The sequence below is a fragment of the Mobula hypostoma genome, chromosome 15 (assembly GCF_963921235.1).
Source record: "Mobula hypostoma chromosome 15, sMobHyp1.1, whole genome shotgun sequence".
NCBI lineage: Eukaryota > Metazoa > Chordata > Chondrichthyes > Myliobatiformes > Myliobatidae > Mobula > Mobula hypostoma.
In genome coordinates, this window is record NC_086111.1 from 62,376,917 (window position 1) to 62,395,243 (window position 18,327).

At 42.9% G+C, this 18,327-nt stretch overlaps 1 protein-coding gene, 1 long non-coding RNA gene and 1 other non-coding gene across 3 annotated transcripts; all 3 read right to left on the reverse strand.

Moving 5' to 3' along the window:
* Window positions 1–245: 245 nt before the first annotated feature.
* LOC134357117 (uncharacterized) lies at window positions 246–2,151 on the reverse strand. Its single transcript, XR_010020514.1, has 2 exons — window positions 1,859–2,151; window positions 246–452 (listed from the first exon to the last, which is right to left on the reverse strand). It is a non-coding gene; the product is annotated as an uncharacterized LOC134357117 (long non-coding RNA).
* Window positions 2,152–13,232: 11,081 nt separating this feature from the next.
* rpl29 (ribosomal protein L29) lies at window positions 13,233–18,029 on the reverse strand. Its single transcript, XM_063068419.1, has 4 exons — window positions 17,957–18,029; window positions 17,352–17,400; window positions 17,198–17,262; window positions 13,233–13,438 (listed from the first exon to the last, which is right to left on the reverse strand). The coding sequence occupies exons 2-4, from the start codon at window positions 17,386–17,388 to the stop codon at window positions 13,355–13,357; spliced, it is 186 nt and encodes a 61-aa protein (XP_062924489.1). The 5' UTR covers window positions 17,389–17,400; window positions 17,957–18,029; the 3' UTR covers window positions 13,233–13,354.
* LOC134357181 (small nucleolar RNA SNORA71) lies at window positions 16,340–16,469 on the reverse strand. Its single transcript, XR_010020538.1, has one exon. It is a non-coding gene; the product is annotated as a small nucleolar RNA SNORA71 (small nucleolar RNA).
* Window positions 18,030–18,327: the final 298 nt, after the last annotated feature.

The window sequence follows — 18,327 nt, forward strand, 5'->3', positions numbered from 1 at the left end:
CGGTCTCCCAGTCTGCGTCGGGTCTCACCAATATATAAAAGGCCACATCGGGAGCACCGGACGCAGTATATCACCCCAGTCGACTCACAGGTGAAGTAAATAAGTGTACTCACTTTGCCCTGTTTCCTGTCCTTGCTTGTATGAAGGTGGTTTACCTATTTATGCAAGTACTTCTCTAACAATAGACGTGTAACAGCCTAATGTAACATTGTATTGAAATACAAGATAACACTGATGCAGACATGTTTTATACATTTAACAAGGTGCTTTATTAATGCAACAGAGTTAGTCAGTTTTTCAATGTTCGTCGTCAGCCGGGTCATACTGCCTGTGAGCTCCCCGTCGGTTGCCTCCATACGCTCCAGTATTTTTTCAGTCTTAAGTCCTCCTGCGCGAGAGCCAACAGCTGCCCGTCGTTTGGCAATTTCCTTTTAAGTTTTTCTAGTCTGTAACTACACAAACGCGCACTTTCACAGCGAGCTTCGACACCAAACATGTCGCGTGCCCAGTAGGAGGAGATTCACCCAAATACCCGTTTTAATGTAGATGGAGGTATTTTCAAAAACGCCTGGTGTGGACACCTATCATTTTTACACAAAACCAGCATTTTCAAAATAACCGGTCTAGTGTGGACATAGCCTGAGGTAAGTCACATGTCTAGAATTCAGCTTTCAACTCCACACCAAGATTATCTAATTTCCATTTCCACAGCATCATCCATGCACCTCCTTATTTACACTTCAAATTTCTTCATACCCTCCTCAAAGGATGCCCATATTCTCAACCTCCATAAATCCTACAGGTCCAAAGCCTCCATTTTGTATTCTTTGCCCACAGACCATCCCTTCCTCATTGTTTTCCATAGACCGTCAGAGGCTGAGGGGACAGCTGATTGAGGTTTACAAGATTATGACAGGCATAGATAGAGTGGGCAGAAAGAATCTGTTTCCCAGAGATGAAATGTCTAATACCAGAGGACATGCATTTAAGGTGAGAGGGGGTAGGTCCAAGTGGAGTGTGAGGGGTAAGTTTTTCACTCAGAGGTTGGTGGATGGTATGGTGGCTGAGACCTAAAATGAACCCGAAATGTCAACTGTTTACTCTTTTCCATAGATACTGCTGGGCCTGCTGAGTTCCTCCATCATTTTGTGTGTGTTGCTCGGAGAGGTTAGTATTTGAGTGTTTTTGATTTGCTTTTTAGCTAGGTCGGCACAACATTGTGGGCCGAATGGCCTGTCCCCCGTGCATTACTGTCCTATTTGTCATTTTCCCGCGCTTCAGGAGCCGAGGTAGGCAGCATTTCTACTTACAGAGTCGCAGAAATTTGGGAACCTCTGTGTTCAAGTGTTGCTATTTTACTTCGTTCTACCTTGCTCACTGTTGTAATGAATTGTATGAACATACTTTTCACTGTACCCGTGAAGTTAGTGGATGGATTTGAGGGATTAAATGGTCACAACTTTTTTCTGCCTTTCCCATTCGCTCCGGCAACCTCCCCGCTCTCCTCATTCCTGAGGCACGCAGTGTCGGGGGGCGCGGAACAACCGCGGCTCGGAGTGTGAGTGGTGCCGACTTTGAACGGGAACAGCACAGCGCAGCAGGTTACCCCTTTTCCCCCCTCAACAAGCCTGGCCAACTCTTAAGATTTTTTTTGGGGGGGGGTCAGGGCATATTAATACTCTCACACTCCTGAATCAACGATTTGTGTCAACCCTCTGGTTATTTTTCTTGTTTCCGTGAGTCACTTAAGGGCCTGTATTTTTTTTTAACATGCATAGTTATGGGGCCAGCGCCCATTGTTATGATGAAATGGAAAGTAAAGGTATATAACTTCCAGTTTCAGTAAAACGAAACTTACCTCCCTTCAGTAACGCGTGGTTATCGCTACCGGCTATTGAGCTGCAGCCGGACAGCGCCCCCCAGGGTCCGCCGCAGGAACTGGCTCGGACTCGGACCGGGACCAAGATCAAGACCTCCACAGAGTTTTGTGCAAAGCGCCCTAATCTAAGTCGCTGCTAAAGCAAAGCTAGGTCAGTTTAGCACCTGGTTTTCGAAAGGCTCAGGACAGAGGTTGTCCTTTTGAAACCAACTAGAACCGTGCATATACTCTCTGTGACCACTTTACCCAATAAAATGGTCACTGAGTGTACATTCATGGTCTTCTGCTGCTGCTGTAGTCCTTCACAGTTCGACGTGTTCTGCGTTTAGAGAGGTCCTTCTGCAAACCACTGTTGTGCGGTTATTTGGTTTATTGCCGCTTCCTGTCTGCTTGAACCAGTATGGCTGTTCTCCTCTGACCTCTCTCACTAACAAGGCGTTTTCGCCCACAGAACTACCGGTCACTGGATGTCGTTGTTTGTTTTTCCACACTATTTCTGTAAGCTCGAGAAACTGATGTGCGTGAAACTCAAACCACCCCGTTTGGCGCCAACAATCATTCCACAGTCAAAGTCACTTCGATCACATTTCGTCCCCAATTCTGATGTTTGGTCCGAACAATAACTGAACCTCTGTCTGTCTGTCTGTATCTTGTTTTACGGCGGTTGGCATCCAGCTTAATGGTGCATTACCGTCACCCTCTGCTCCAGAAAGTGTACTAGACATACATTCTAAATCCCTTCACCCAATCACACACACATACACACACACACACACACACACACACACACACAAACCTACACTTCACCCTCCCATCTTTGACCATCCTAGTATCCTATTCCTGTTTATTCGTCATATTCTATAAAAAACCCCTGTACCCCTTAAAAACGCTAAAAATACCCAGACTTGTGCTCTCTCACCCATGCCCAGCAACCCTTTTAATGTGAATTCCTACATCCCAAACTCCCTTAGTTTAATTCTCATCATCTCTCTCTGTATCCCATACTTCCTGCAACTCAGAACTACATGTTCTACTGACTCCTCTTCCTGACATTCCTCACACAATCCTGTCTGGTGTTTCCCTATCATTTTCAATGTTTTGTTTAATGCACAGTGTCCCAGCCTTAACCTAGTCCACACAGTCTCCTCTCTTCTGTTTCCATTACTTACCCTAGTAACTGCAACACTCTTTTGTATTTGATATAGATGCCTCCCTTTCCCCTCCCTGTCCCATCTTTCTTGCCACATTCGGTTGACTTTTTCCCAGATTACACTCTTAACCTCTGCTTTACTGATACTAATGTGCATTTCCACATTTTCTTTCTTTAACGCCCTCTTTGCCAACTCATCCACCCTCTCATTCCCCTTCACCCCTACATGTGCTGGAACCCATAGAAGTTTTACCTGACCTCCCTGATTTGCAATTCTTGTAACTAACTGAAGGACTTCATAAAGTACATCTTGCCGACTGTTTGTGTGAAAAGACCTTAAACTTGCTAGAACTGAGGATGAATCTGAACATATCAATGCTTTGGATGGTCTGGCTTTCTGCACCCATTGCAACGCAACCAACACTGCCAGCATCTCCACTGTAAACACACCTAACTTATTAGATGTTCTTCTGCTGATTCCAATTTCTTTTGCTGGTATTACCACCCCAAACCCTGTCACTCCTGTTTCAGGTTCCTTTGCACCATCTGTATAAATGTGAGTATAATCACTATACTTTTCCATCACATGACAGTTAAATGCATTTACCAAATCTGTTTTATATCTTTCTTTCCTCTTTACCTCTAACAAATGCCAGTCTATGTCAGGCCATACAAGCTTCCATGGAGCTACAACCGGATAAACTACTGAAGGACTTATCCTCAGATCAAACACTTCACATTCTTTCGCGATATCATTCCCTACCCGACTAAGGGTATCCCTCTGAAACCTCCCATTTTCCCAGCACTCCTGCAACACTCCTTTAGTAGGGTGAGAATCATTGTGCCCCTGCAAGTTAGCCCAGTAGTTTGCCATCAGTTGCATCCTTCTTAGTTCCAAAGGCATTATTCCCATTTCTACCTGTAGGGCATTTTAAAAGCCCCACTGCACACTCTCAAGGCCTGAGCCTGAATCACATCCAGTTTCCTTATAAGAGACCTAGCTGCTGATCCATGTACTATATTTCCATAATCCAATACAGATCTTACTAAAGCCACATACATTCTCTTCAAAGCTGAACAACTTGCTCCCCATTCCCTACCAGTCAAACATCTCATCACATTTATTACTTTTTTACATTTCTCCTCAACTTTCCTGATATGGTCTGCCCATGTTAATCGTGAATCAAATATAACTCCCAGAAATTTAAATGATGCAACCCTTTCTAATTCAACCCCATACATCCTTAACTTCTTCCCTACCTCAACCCTTTTCCTGGTAAAAAATACAGTTTGAGTTTTATCTACTGAAAATCTACATCCCCAATCATAACCCCACTCCACCACACTGAACCTCTGTCTGCGTGCTTTTACGCTTTGAGCTGCTGTCAATGATTGACCGGTTAGCCTTAACGAGCAGTTATATTGATGTGCCTAATAAAGTGGCCACTAAGTGCAATATAATACTGCAGGGGGTGGGGGTGCATTTGTCACATCATATCTGTGCTAGATACAGTCATAAAGACCTACAGCACAGAAGCAGACTGCTAGAGTGATGTAATTAAAATTATATTTGCATAAGTACAAAAGACGATTCTCTTTCATGTGAATCACGTGAATAGGATAATGACCTTACAAATAATTTAAGAATGCAGGGCCTTGGCCCATTATATCGATGACTACCATCAACTTCTCAGTTGGGTGAATCTTATTTACCAGCACTTGGTAAATAATCTATTTTTAATTTATTCATAAACACCAGAAATTTTGCAGGTGTTGGAAATCCAGAGCAACAAACACAAAATGCTAGAAGAACTCAGCAGGTCAGGCAGCATTGATGGAAATGAATAAACAGTCGACGTTTCAGATGGCAGGCCCTTCTTCAGGACAGTATTCAGGTGCTTCCTCAGAAGGGTTTTAATTGCTGTGGTAACCTCTGTTTCTGTCCATTCAGGCAGTGAGTTCAAGATTCTAACCATATTGTTTGAAAATATTTCCTCAAAAAGTTACTATATGAGATAAAGGCAGCTAGTTTCACTCTTGTGTCTTTTTTCCCAGATTATCTAACTTTAATATATATATATATATATATATTTAATTTTCTTTACTCTTAGCAACCTTGGTATTTTAGACATGATCTTTGTGGCATAGATCCATGCAGCATTTCTTTTCCAGATTAACCTGTTGGTTATGAGCCCTGTTTTGAATTGAATTGACTTTACTTCTTACATCTTTCACATACGTGAGGAGTAAAAATCTTTACGTTACGTCTCCATCTAAGTGTGCAATGTGCAACTTATAGTAATTTGTAATAAATAGTATGTACAACAGGACAGTCAATATAACATAGAAATACAACAGTGTCAGCATTAATTCATCAGTCTGGGATGGGCTGGTGGAAGGAGCTGTCCCAGAACCTATCAGCCCTGGCTTTCATGCTGCGGTACCGTTCCCCAAATAGCAGCAGTTGGAACAGATTGTGGTCGAGGTGACTCGGGTCCCCAATGATCCTTCGCGTCCTTTTTACGCGCCTGCCTCTGTAAATGTCCTGAATAGTGAGAAGTTCACACCTACAGATGCACTGGGCTGTCTGCACCATTTCTGCAGGGTCCTGCGATTGAGGGAGGTACAGTTCCCATACCAGGCAGTGATGCAGCCAGTCAGGATGCTCTTTTCTTGCTTGATGTCAAACTTTGTCTGAATATGCCCATGTGACACAGTGTGGAATCTTTTCCCACTTCATAGGCACGAAATAAGCTGGAGTTGCCAACAGCCTAACTACCTACAGGATAATAGGTGTTGTCTAATCTGACTGCCAGTTGAGAGTTTCCTGGCTTGGAAAGGAAGCACCAATGCCCAGGAACGGAACAGAATAGAGAAAGTGGTTCTATGGGCCAGTCCATCACAGGCAAGGTCCTCCCTACTATTGAGTACATTTACATGGAATGCTGACACAAGAAAACAGCATCCATCATTGAAGATCCCCACCTTGGCCTCTTCTGGCAACTAACTTCGGACAGAAAGTACAGAATACCTAAGATATAGGAGCAGAATTAGGCTACTTTGCTCATCAAGTCTGCTCTATCATTTGATCATGGCTGATTTATTATCCCTTTCAATCTCATTCTTCAGTCTTCACCTGCAACCTTTGACACACTTACTAGTAAAGGCATCCGTTAGTCTTGCGAGACCATGGATCTGCGCCTGGAAAGTCTTCACTCTCCAGGGCGCAGGCCTGGGCAAGGTTGTATGGAAGACTGGCAGTTGCCCATGCTGCAAGTCTCCCCTCTCCACGACACCAATGTTGTCCGAGGGAAGGACATTAGGACCCATACAGCTTGGCACCAGTGTCGTCACAGAGCAATGTGTGACTAAGTGCCTTGCTCAAGGACACAACACGTTCCCTCGGCTGGGGCTCGAACTCATGACCTTCAGATCGCTAATCGAATGCCTTAACCACTTGGCCACGTGCCCACACACACTTACTAATTACCGACCTAAAAACCTAAACTTCAAATATAATCAGAATCAGGTTTATTATCACTGGAGGTATACGATATTACGAGGGGTATCGATGCGGCAAATGCAAGCAGGCTTTTTTCCACTGAGGTTGGGTGGAACTACAGCTGGAGGTCATGGGTTAAGAGTGAAAGGTGAAAAATTCAAGGGGAACATGAAGGGAAACTTCTTTACTCAGAGGGCCGTGAGAGTGTGGAATGGGCTGCCAGCGCAAGTGGCGCATGCACGCTCGATTTCAATGTTTAAGAGAAGTTTGGAGAGGTACATAGATGGTAGGGCTATGGAGGGCGATGGTCCTGGTGCAGGTCGATGGGACTAGGCAGATTAAATGGCTCAGCATGGACTAGATGGGCCAAAGGGCCTGTTTCAGTGCTGTAGTGTCTGTGATTCTAAATTACAATGAGTTCATAATCCATTCACAAATCTGGGGAAGAAACTGTTCATGAAACGTTGAGAGTGTGCCTTCAGGCACCTGTACCTCCCCACCTAGCTATTAATAGGGAGTAGGTGTTTGGGAGGCAGAAAGGCCCAAAGGTGTAAGTCAATTGGATCAGATGGACTACACCGCAGGGTTCTGAAAGAGGCGGCCGGGGAGTTTGTGGAGGCATTAATAATGATCTTTCAGGAATCACCAGATTCTGGCATGGTTCCGGAGGACTGGAAAATTGCAAGTGTCATTCCACCCTTCAAGAAGGGAGGGAGGCAGAAGAAAGGAAATTATAGGTGAGTTAGCCTGACCTCGGTGTTTGGGAAGATGTTGGATTCGATTAAGGATGAGGTCTCAGGGTACTTGAAGGTATGTGATAAAATTTCCTTAAAGGGAAATCTTGCTTCACAAATTTATTGGAATTCTTCAAGGAAATAACATACAGGATAGACAAAGCAGAACTGGTGTATGTCGGATTTACAGAAGAGCCCATGTTATTACTGGGAAGATTCTACCATGGATAAAGCAGTGGCTGACGGGCAAGAGGCAAAAAGTGGGAATAAAGGGAGCCTTTTCTGGTTGGCTGCTAGTGACTAGTGGTGTTTTGCAGGGTCAGTGTTGGGACTTCCTCTTTTTACACTATATGTCAATGATTTGGATAATGGAATCGATAGCTTTGTGGCCAAGTTTGTGGACGATATGAAGATAGGACAAGGAGCGTTGAGAGAGCGGAAAGGCTGCAGGAGGACTTGGACAGACTAAGTGAATGGACAAAGAAGTGACAGATGGAATACAGTGTTGGGAAGTGTGTGGTCATGGACTTTGGTAGAAGAAGCATCGATTTTCTAAATGGGTAGAGAATTCAAAAATCTGAGGTGCAAAGGGACTTAGGAGTCTTCGTGCAGGATTCCCTAAAGGTTAATTTGCAGACTGGATCGGTGGTGAGGAAGGCAAATGCAATGTTAGCATTCATTTCAAGAGCACTAGAATACAAAAGCAAGGATGTAATGTTGAGACTTTAAAAGGCATTGGTGAAGCTTCACTTGGAGTACTGGGCCCCTTATCTTAGGAAGGATGCACTGATATTGGAGAGGGTTCAGGTCACAAAAATGATTCCAGAAATGAAAGGGTTAATGTATGAGGAGTGTTTGATGGCTCTGTGCCTGTAATCACTTGAATTTGGAAAAATGGGGCAGGTGTGGTGCAGTAAAATCTCATTGAAATGCCTAGATAGAATAGATTGGAGGGGATGTTTCCTATGGTCCAGGACCAGGGGGCACAATCTCAGAACAGAGGAGCGTCCATTTAGAACTGAGATGAGGAGTTATTCCTGTAGCCAGAAGGTAATTAATCTATGGAAATTGTTACCACAAGTGGCTGTGGAGGCCAGGTCATTGGGCATATTTAATGTGGAGGTTGATATGTTCTTGATTAATCAGGGTGTGAAAGGTTATAGGGAGAAGGAATTGAGAGGGAAAGTGGCCAGCCATGATGAAATGGCGGGGCAGACTCAATAATACAATTGCCAAACTCTGCTTATGGTTTCAATGAGATTTCCCCTTAATTCTTCTAAACTCCAGCAAGTACAGGCCCAGAGCCACCAAGTGCTCCTCATACATTAACCCCTTCATTTCTGGAATAATTCTCATTGCAGAAGCATTAGGTCCCTCACCAAAAAGTTCAAGAAGTTACAATCCTGAACCAACGAGGATAATTTCATTCACCACTACTCTGAACTGTTTATTCGACCTACAGACTCAGTTTCAAAGACTCTTTACAAGTTACGTTGTCAATATTTTTATTGCAGTTGTTCTTTTGCACATTGGTTGACAGTCTTTATGTGTAGATTTTTATAACATTCTATAGTATTTCTTTGGTCCTGTGAATGCCTGCAGTAAAATGAATCGCGGAGAGTTTCTAGTAACAAACTTGAACAAACCAACCTCTCGATTATGAATTTCTCTTTCTGAATGGTCTTCATAGCATACAAAATGAATATTGGCCTGGCTAACAAAGAACTTAGCACTCACAGGAGAAATATTTCTGCAATCATTTCAACTTGTTCAAGAACAAAACTTTCTCAGTATCTTGAGAGCGTGCAGGCAGGAAGGAACTAGTCACATGGTAAGAAAAAAACCAAACATCCCCTTATGTGTTTCATCAAATTTGTTGGAGATAATGGCTTTCAAGCACTAAACTTCTTTTATTATGCTTGTCCACTGGATTTGCAGTGTTGAGACTGGAATGCTTTCATGTAATTAGCAGGTGATTAATCAATCACATTAAACCATCTAGATAAAAAACAAACTTTCTCTAAATGGCCCTTCCTCCTTTGTTACAAACCAAAGCAATTACCAACTAAAACACAGGCCAAAAAGTTCATGGGGAACTAAATGTAAGCTCCCCACACCCACCAAGAAAACACATCATGGAAGTTGATCCATAAGGATACGTCATCTGTAAAGACTTGCACATCCTCCCTGTGGAATGCGTGGATTTTTCTCCCGATGCTCCGGTTTCCTCCCACAGTCCAGTTAGTAGGTTAATACTTTACTTTAATATACTTTATACTTTATTGTCGCCAAACAATTGATACTAGAGCGTACAATCATCACAGCGATATTTGATTCTGCTCTTCGTGCTCCCTGGAGTACAAATCGATAGTAAAGATTAAAAATTTAAATTATAAATCATAAATAGAAAGTAGAAAAGGGAAAGTAAAGTAGTGCAAAAAACCCGAGATGCAAGTCCGGATATTTGGAGGGTACGGCCCAGATCCGGGTCAGGATCCGTTCAGCGGTCTTATCACAGTTGGAAAGAAGCTGTTCCCAAATCTGGCCGTATGAGTCTTCAAGCTCCCGAGCCTTCTCCTGGAGGGAAGAGGGACGAAAAGTCTGTTGACTGGGTGGGTCGTGTCCTTGATTATCCTGGCAGCACTGCTCCAACAGCGTGCGGTGTAAAGTGAGTCCAAGGACGGAAGATTGGTTTGTGTGATGTGCTGGGCTGTGTTCACAATCTTCTGCAACTTCTTCCAGTCTTGGACAGGACAACTTCCATACCAGGTTGTGATGCACCCCAGAAGAATGCTTTCTATGGTGCATCTATAAAAATTAGTGAGTGTTTTAGGGGACAGGCCAAATTTCCTTAGCTTCCTCAGGAAGTAAAGGCGCTGTTGGGCCTTCTTGGCAGTGGACATTTGTGATATTGACCCCGAGGAACTTAAAGCTTTTGACCTGTTCCACTTGAGCACCGTAAATGGGGTCATGCGGTCCACTACTGCTTCTGAAGTCAACAACCAATTCCTTCGTCTTGCTGACATTGAGGGATAGATTATTGTCTTCGCACCATGCCACCAGGTTCTTAATTTCCTCCCTGTACTCATCATTACCCGAGATACGGCCTACAATTGTTGTGTCATCAGCAAACTTATATATTGAGTTCGATGGAAACTTCGCTACACAAATTGGGGATATGAATTGACAATAAACTGGACTGGTCAAAGAACAGGCTGTCTACAAGAAGGGTCAGCGCCATCTCTATTTCCTGAGGAGACTGAGGTCCTTTAACATCTGTCGGACGATGCTGAAGATGTTCTACGAGTCTGTGGTGGCCAGTGCTATCATGTTTGCTGTTGTGTACTGGGGCAGCAGGCTGAGAGTAGCAGACACCAACAGAATCAACAAACTCATTCATAAGGCCAGTGATGTTGTGGGGATGGAACTGGACTCTCTGACGGTGGTGTCTGATAAGAGGATGCTGTCCAAGTTGCATGCCATCTTGGACAATGTCTCTCATCCATTACATAATGTACTGGTTGGGCACAGGAGTACATTCAGCCAGAGACTCATTCCACCAAGATGCAACACAGAGCGTCATTCCTGCCTGTGGCCATCAAACTTTACAACTCCTCCCTTGGAGGGTCAGACATCCTGAGCCAATAGGCTGGTCCTGGACTTATTTCCATCTGGCATAATTATTTATGGTTTTATATTGCTATATTTATACTCTATTCTTGGTTGGTGCAACTGTAACGAAAACCAATTTCCCTCGGGATCAATAAAGTGTGTCTATCTATCAATCATGGGTGTACAGTGAGTACAGCGGGGGGCTGGGTACACAGCCTTGTGGGGCACCGGTGCTCAGAGTGATTGCAGAGGAGAGCTTGTCCCCTATTTTTACAGCCTGGGTCCTGTTTATAATTGGTCATTATAAACTGTCCCGTGATTAGGGTAGGGTTAATGGGGGTGGCTGGGCTCTTTAAAAAAAACATTAAATATAATTCACTAAATGGACATATAATGGGGAAAACTTGGGGGAAGTGATCTGGGGCATTAGCTGTGTTAACTTGGCAGAGAGAAAAAAAATAAAACTGAACCCACTCAGCACAGAACTCAAGTAAAATGAATAATCAGCCCAATACATTTTTATAAAGCATGTCTCACAACCAGAGGCCTGGAGGCAATATTTGGAGAATTTCCAGACTGATTAAGAAACATCCTGACATACAGTAGGCACAGTTGCTTATCATGCCTTCCAGCCCATGTCACCTCATGGTTTATTTTGGTGCAATAGAGAGCAGGGCAGTGAAATAAACACTGCCACTGAATGGTTGGGGAGTATTCAGCACTGAACACATTCAGTCACAAGGTATCAGTGCTGCTCCATGTTAAGTATCATTTGGAAGAATCACAGAGCAGCAAAGACCTAAAACATATTCATTACCATAACATAGCTTCCCTTGTTTATTGTTGCCGCTGTCTGTAGGGTATTTGTATGTTCTCCCTGTGGCCACTCCAGTTTCCTTCCACTTTCCAAGAGTTGGTAGGTTATAGTCACAGATGTAATTTGGCCCAAGGGGCTTGTTTCTGTGCTGTATTCTCAAATTTAAAAAAATACATTAGACTCCCACCAGTTGTGTGGTGCTGAATTGCCAACCAAGATCTCCACGTCTTGAATGGGAGTTAGGCATGTAGTTAACAAAGATACAGGTGAAAATCTACTTGCTCATAATTCTCACCAATCTACCCATCTGAAATGGCACCAGTAGAATTAACATCACACCATTTTACAAATTCTCAGATTAACGCAAGTACACCTTCCATCTTGTTTGGCACTGCCTCTGACGTAAATGTATTATCGACTCAGAGAACAATGAGGCACCAGTAATAGCTGAACTATAACCCAGTTACTGGAGGAAACCTCGTCACAGGGGAAAATGGGCGATCTATACCAAGGTCAGAATGGTAACAGTTCTATCACCACTGGAATTAAAATATTTTAATATAGGTGCTTGGTGTTGAATCATTATCTGTGGTGTTCATTTAAACTTGCAAATGATATGTGGGAGGGAATTGATGCTGACAAGAGAATATTCAAACTCTGTAAACAGCAGGGAAGACCTGGAGCCTTAGCACTATTTCATCGCTATGCCTCTTTCATGGTTTGGCCACGTATGCCTTTAAAGGATCACACCAATAATTGTCCGTAGTGTTTCAATACGCAAGATTAACATCAAAAATAATACAAAGAAACAACTGTACACTTATGTATTTTAATCAAGCCATATCCCATAAACATCACTAAAAATCTGCATCTTATTCTTCAGTAGCAAGAGCTATGCTCTGTTTAATACACAAAATCCTTAGTGTTTGTGCCAAGAATATTAAAAAATATATAAAATTGGCCAAAATTCACTGATTCCCCAAAATCAATTATGAAATACTAGCCACAAATATTCAGAGCCATTTAAAAACTTGAGTTAATGAACACTAAGATAGTGTGCATAAGTTGTTATAGAACTAGAAGCATCCCAGCTTTCAATTCTCTACAAATTTGTAACATAGATCTCCCTGCTTAATAATTTCTTTAAAAGAACCTTTAAGGAATGCAAATCACTAAGTATTGCCACATTGTCATTAGTCAACACACATGCTTTAATATTAAATCAAGTTGTAAGACAACTCAAATTGAAACAAAAATCCTGATTTTGGCTTGTTTTAACAATTTACATTGTTGTCCTTCACCAAAACACTTCAGAAATGTTTGACCGGGTACACAAGAGTGACTTTGCATTGGACTCTCTTTTCATACCCGCACAGCCTTGAAGATGGAGAAGTAACGCACCCCAACATGATAGAAAATGTGTGCAAACATTGAAGATGAGCTCTCTCGATCAAAGGGACAAATTTCACAAGTGAATGAATTTTCATCACGCTAAGGACCTTTGTAAAGATCTTAGTGAAAAGGCGAAGAGATTGGAGTTCTCGACACTTTGATTTTATTAAAAATGAACAATTCAAACTACACATTTCACTTGGCTGCCATCTCAGGGCTGCAGATGTTGGCTTGTGAACTGCTGGTCCTGTTCTCAGGGATTTCCAATTTATTTTTTGCCCTCTATTTTCTTGTGTCCTTTCTTGTTGTGCTTCTTGGCAAACCGCATATTCCTTAGGAACTTGGGATCAACCTGAAAAAAAATGCGATCAAAATGTATTAATCTTAGCTGATCTGTTTTGCTTTCCCTCAAGGTTGAACATATTTAATTGTCAATAGGACCATGAAGAATAACAGCTTTGTATAAATGGCTCTGGTGTGCTGGACTTTTCTAAACTATGAAAGACACCAACCCAGAAACCAGCAGACATGCAAAGATCCTCCGGGTCAAGCCTCTTTTCCCCCAGACTGAACTGTGATGTTCTTAAGTATTCACCACAAATTCCAACCGTTCACCTTAAAATAGTTTGATATCCATTGGCGCCTTCCTTTCACAACCGTTAACTTTAGGCCCTGAAACTATATTCTTGTTCCAATTCACTACAACCATGGAAATCTCCAAAGGGTGAATAGGTACTAGAGAAGGACCAATTTCAATAGGATGAGAATAGATATACTGAAAAGAAAGTTTGTCAGCAAAACTCTACAATTGCAGGATAAGGTGAAGGCTGTTCTGTTGCGCATCTTACTGTACATAATACTTATTGCAAATTACTCTAATTTCTCACATTGCACATTCAGACCAAGACTAAGATTTTTACTCCTCATGTAAGAAAGAAAGATATAAGAAATAAAGTCTGGCTGAGATCAGGGATTCCCAGCCCTTTTTTTGCTTGGACAAATACCATTAAGCAGGAGTCCATGGACCATAGATTGGGAATACCTGGTCTAGATACATCCCTATGAAGGTCATGGTAGACATATTAAAAGCAAGAGCACCACAGATAACCATAGAAAACTGCTTGTCAATGCCTGGTTGTTGACATGACTGAACTGAGCTGAATGCGGGGAGTTCAGAAAACTCCACCAAGGCTGGGTGTGACTACAACTGGAGATCATGGGTTAAGGGTGAAAGGTGAAAATGAGGGAAAACATCTTCATTCAGAGCGTTGTGAAAGTGTGGAACAAGGTACCAGCGCAAGTGGTGGTTGCGACCTCGATTTCAACATGTACCAGAAGTTTGGATAGGTATGTGGATGGTGGGCATGGAGGGCTATGGTCATAACGCAGGCTGATGGGAGTAAGCAGTTTAAATGGCTTAGTTTAAAAGGAGACTTGAGGCTAGAGATCTAAAAGACAACCTATTCAGAGCAGAGGGGATGGCTGAGATACAACACCGACATATCCCAGTGATTCTAAACCAGATTCCAATTAATGAGTACTTTACATCAGTTGTTAACAACGTAAAATTGCTGCTGAAGCCTCAAAGAAAACTGATTGAGAGGAGGAATTGAAAGGCTTTTCTGAAAGGGGATAGCTGCCTGGTCTTGATGGGATTAAACCTAGGTTTCTGAAGGAAGTGTGAAGGCTTGGCCACAATCCTCCAAACATCTTCAAGATTCCAAATGGGACAGCCACAAGGCATGGAAAATGTTACACCTTTACTGAACAAGGAAAAAAGGTGTATGGATAAACACAATAACCACAGCTTATAACCTTAACCCTGGGTAACACTGGAAACAAGAGACAAAATTAGCAGTCAAGGCATGATTTGTGAAAAATGAATTAAAAACAGAAAACATACAGCACAACACAGGCCCTTCCGCCCACAATGCTGTGCCGAACATGTACTTACTTTAGAAATTACCCAGGGTTACGCATAGTCCTCTATTTTTCCAAGCTCCATTTACCTATCCAGGGGTCTCTTAGACCCTATCGTATCTACCTCTCCAAATGTTCATAATAAATGTTCAATTGTGTCCAACTTACATGACTTAAATTTTCTAACAAAAAACAGGAAGGAAAGATATGGGAAATGAAGCTGATATGATGCATATGGATTCCAAGTTATTTGGTGGTCAAGTACTTAATCAAGATTGAAACACTAATAGAGAAGTGGCAAAATAACGGAAAGCAACAGTGTTTGCCAGGTTTAAGCTAAGGGTACAGAGCTTCCCAGCTTTCCTCAAGATAGTAATTACTTGCACTTGGGTGTACTGTATAATTTCTGAACACAAATGATAAAATTAGATAGGCCAATGAACAGCAAGGAGCACATTCGACACAAGGGGTTCTGCAGAAGCCGGAAATCTTGAGTGACGTACACCAAGTGCTGGAGGAACTTAGATGGTTAGGGCCGAGATACTTCAGAACTGGAAGGAAAGGGAGAAGAAGCCAGAAAAATTTGAGGGAAGCTGGCAGAGGCTATGAGCCAAAAGGGAAATTTTCCTTTACCATATTCCACTTTCCTGAGCCAATGCCTCTTCCACTTATCACCTCCCAGCTTCACTCTCTCCCCTACCAACCTAGCTTCCCTCTCACCTGTCAGCTTGTACTCCTTCCGCTTCCTCCACCTTCTTATTCTGGCCTCTTCTCCCTTCCTGGGTGGGGTGGGTTGATTTTGGGGGAACAGGGGTGAGAATCGGCAGGGTGGGTTCCTGCAGCACTTTGTGTGATGCTTAAGGACAGTACTTAACCAATACACAATTAGGCTAGTAGAAGAGTATGTAAGGTAGTATGTTAAATAGTAACTGTGGCAAGAATACAATGAGACCACATTGAGGGCACAACCCTAGGAGATACACAAATGAGATTGGGGGTATATGTGCGTAGTTTATTAAGAGACAGAATGGGTTGAAAAAGTGGAAAAGATGCTATTGAGTTAGAGGGTTCCATTACGGTGGGTCAAACACCGGATAGATCATACCAGACACACTGGCGCAAGTGAAGCTATTCTAACTAAAAGGTTGCAAAGCAAAGAAAGTATCTATACCAAAGACATTCTAGTCTGAAAAATATCTTAGGGAATCATGAAGCATATATTTGTACACATTAATAAAGTTATTCAAAGCTTACAATCTATAAAATTCAACATGGTGACAATAGACCAAGTATCATAAAATAAGCAAAGTTCAATACTCAACTCAAAATAAAGTGTTCAAAATCTACGAGGTTTAATGGAGATTGCAGCCCCAATAAACACGGGGAAGTTCTTTTGATTTAATTTCCCTGCAGTATCAATGATCTGGTAACGGTCAGTACCAAAATCACTTTCGAATGCAGGTACATCCTACCCTTTTACTCCCTTCATACAACACTAAGTAATTGGTAACTACGTACAACAACGGTGAGGGCAATATGAGTAGCTACCCAAACATGTAGGCTTATTAAAAACGTTTGTAACAGGGTTAGTCGGCATTTATAATGGCATCCCTAAAACCCTCATGCCACTGAAAAATTTCAGAAAGTCTGTACTGCTGTAAAAGGCTAACTTGCAAATCACAAATACCAGTGATAATCACCAGATAATTGGTTTCAGTAGATAGTGTTTCAGTGCTGGTAAATAGCAGCCCATACTCTACAAATAAATCTTCGCTGCTCTTTTTCAAAGCACCTCAGAAGACAAACAGGTCAGCATCTTTCCTCTAAACCAGGGGTCCAAGGACCCCTCAGTTAATGGTAGGGAGTCCATGGCATAAAGTAGGCTGGGAACCCCTGCTCTAAACCAATAGGCTTAAGGCCACACTCCTTTACTGCACCCGCCAGGCCTTTTGAATCTCAAGATTCAAAACCACACACTCCAGATTTGCTGGAGGCAAGATTATTATTCATTGAGACAGGGGTGGACATGCAACAAAGACAAGGTTTTCGATACTCTGGATTGCACCATTGGGTTGAGGAATGGTAGTGAAAATGACACAGAGACTCAATGGTCATATGGTTGCAATCTTTATCTTATGGCTCTCCAGAGTTTTACTCCACACATATCAAGCACGTGAACAGAAAGACTTACTCCTTTTAGGGGTTCAAATCGATAAGACTTGGGCTTCTTGATCCCATTTCTGTGCCACTTGCGGGCTGCAAGATTAAGAGTTGTTTGTTTAGGAAACAAGATTTAGCAGACTAAAAAGTAACCGATGATCAACAGGCAGAGAGCTGGGACTTACACTGATTGTGATTGGTGTGATTCTTGGACTTGGCCATGGCTCAAATGACCTGCAAGAGTGAGGAGGAACATCAGCATACCCAACAGCAATACCCCCACCAACCAACATTGTTTTCACTCCAGGACTGAGGGAGTAGATAGATGATCCCAACCTCACATGTTCATCTCCAAATTAACCCATTCTACTTTTTATCCCCATAAAAATCAACCACTCCATCCAGATCTCACCCCTTCCCCGTAAAATCAACCCACTCCCTCCATTCTCACTCTCTTCCCCATAAAATCAACCCATGCCACCAGTTCTCACCCCATACCCCCATAAAATCAACCTACCCCGCCGGTTCTCAACCTCATTCCTATAAGATCAACCCACGCCACCCCAAAATCAACTTACCCCACCGGTTCTCGCCCCCGTATCCATCCCTGAGTGAAGGCCCAACGACTCACCAGCCGGATTCTAAACCCCACCTTCTCGCTACCCAGGCCCAGGACCAGAGAAAGACACCAAGTCACTCATTCCTGCTGGTCTCTCCCCGCCACCCATCGCCTCTCCGCTGAGCCCGGTGCCTCGATCGCGACCGATGGAAGCGGATTTCACTCACTCACCTCCCGTCGGCGACTCCACCGCCAGCCCCACCACCGGAAAAGGAAGGTGCTGTGCGGAGAACGCCGGGATATCCCAGACGGTGTTCTCTTCCGGCGGCGGCGTGGACCCGGTGCGAAGGTTCCGGCGGGACAAAAGTACAGTCAGACGCACACTTACTGTTTTCCAGAGCCCCATTCGTTCACAATGCTGACAGTTTACGGCTGGCAATATTTCATTCAGCTTAAGTATTAACAAAGTTCCTAATCACATCCAAGAGTTGACCAACTATCAGGCTCTTGAACCAGTGAAGATAACTTCACTCAACTTCTCTGAATTGTTCCCACAACCTATGGACTCACTTTAAAGGACTCTTCATCTTATGTTCTCGATA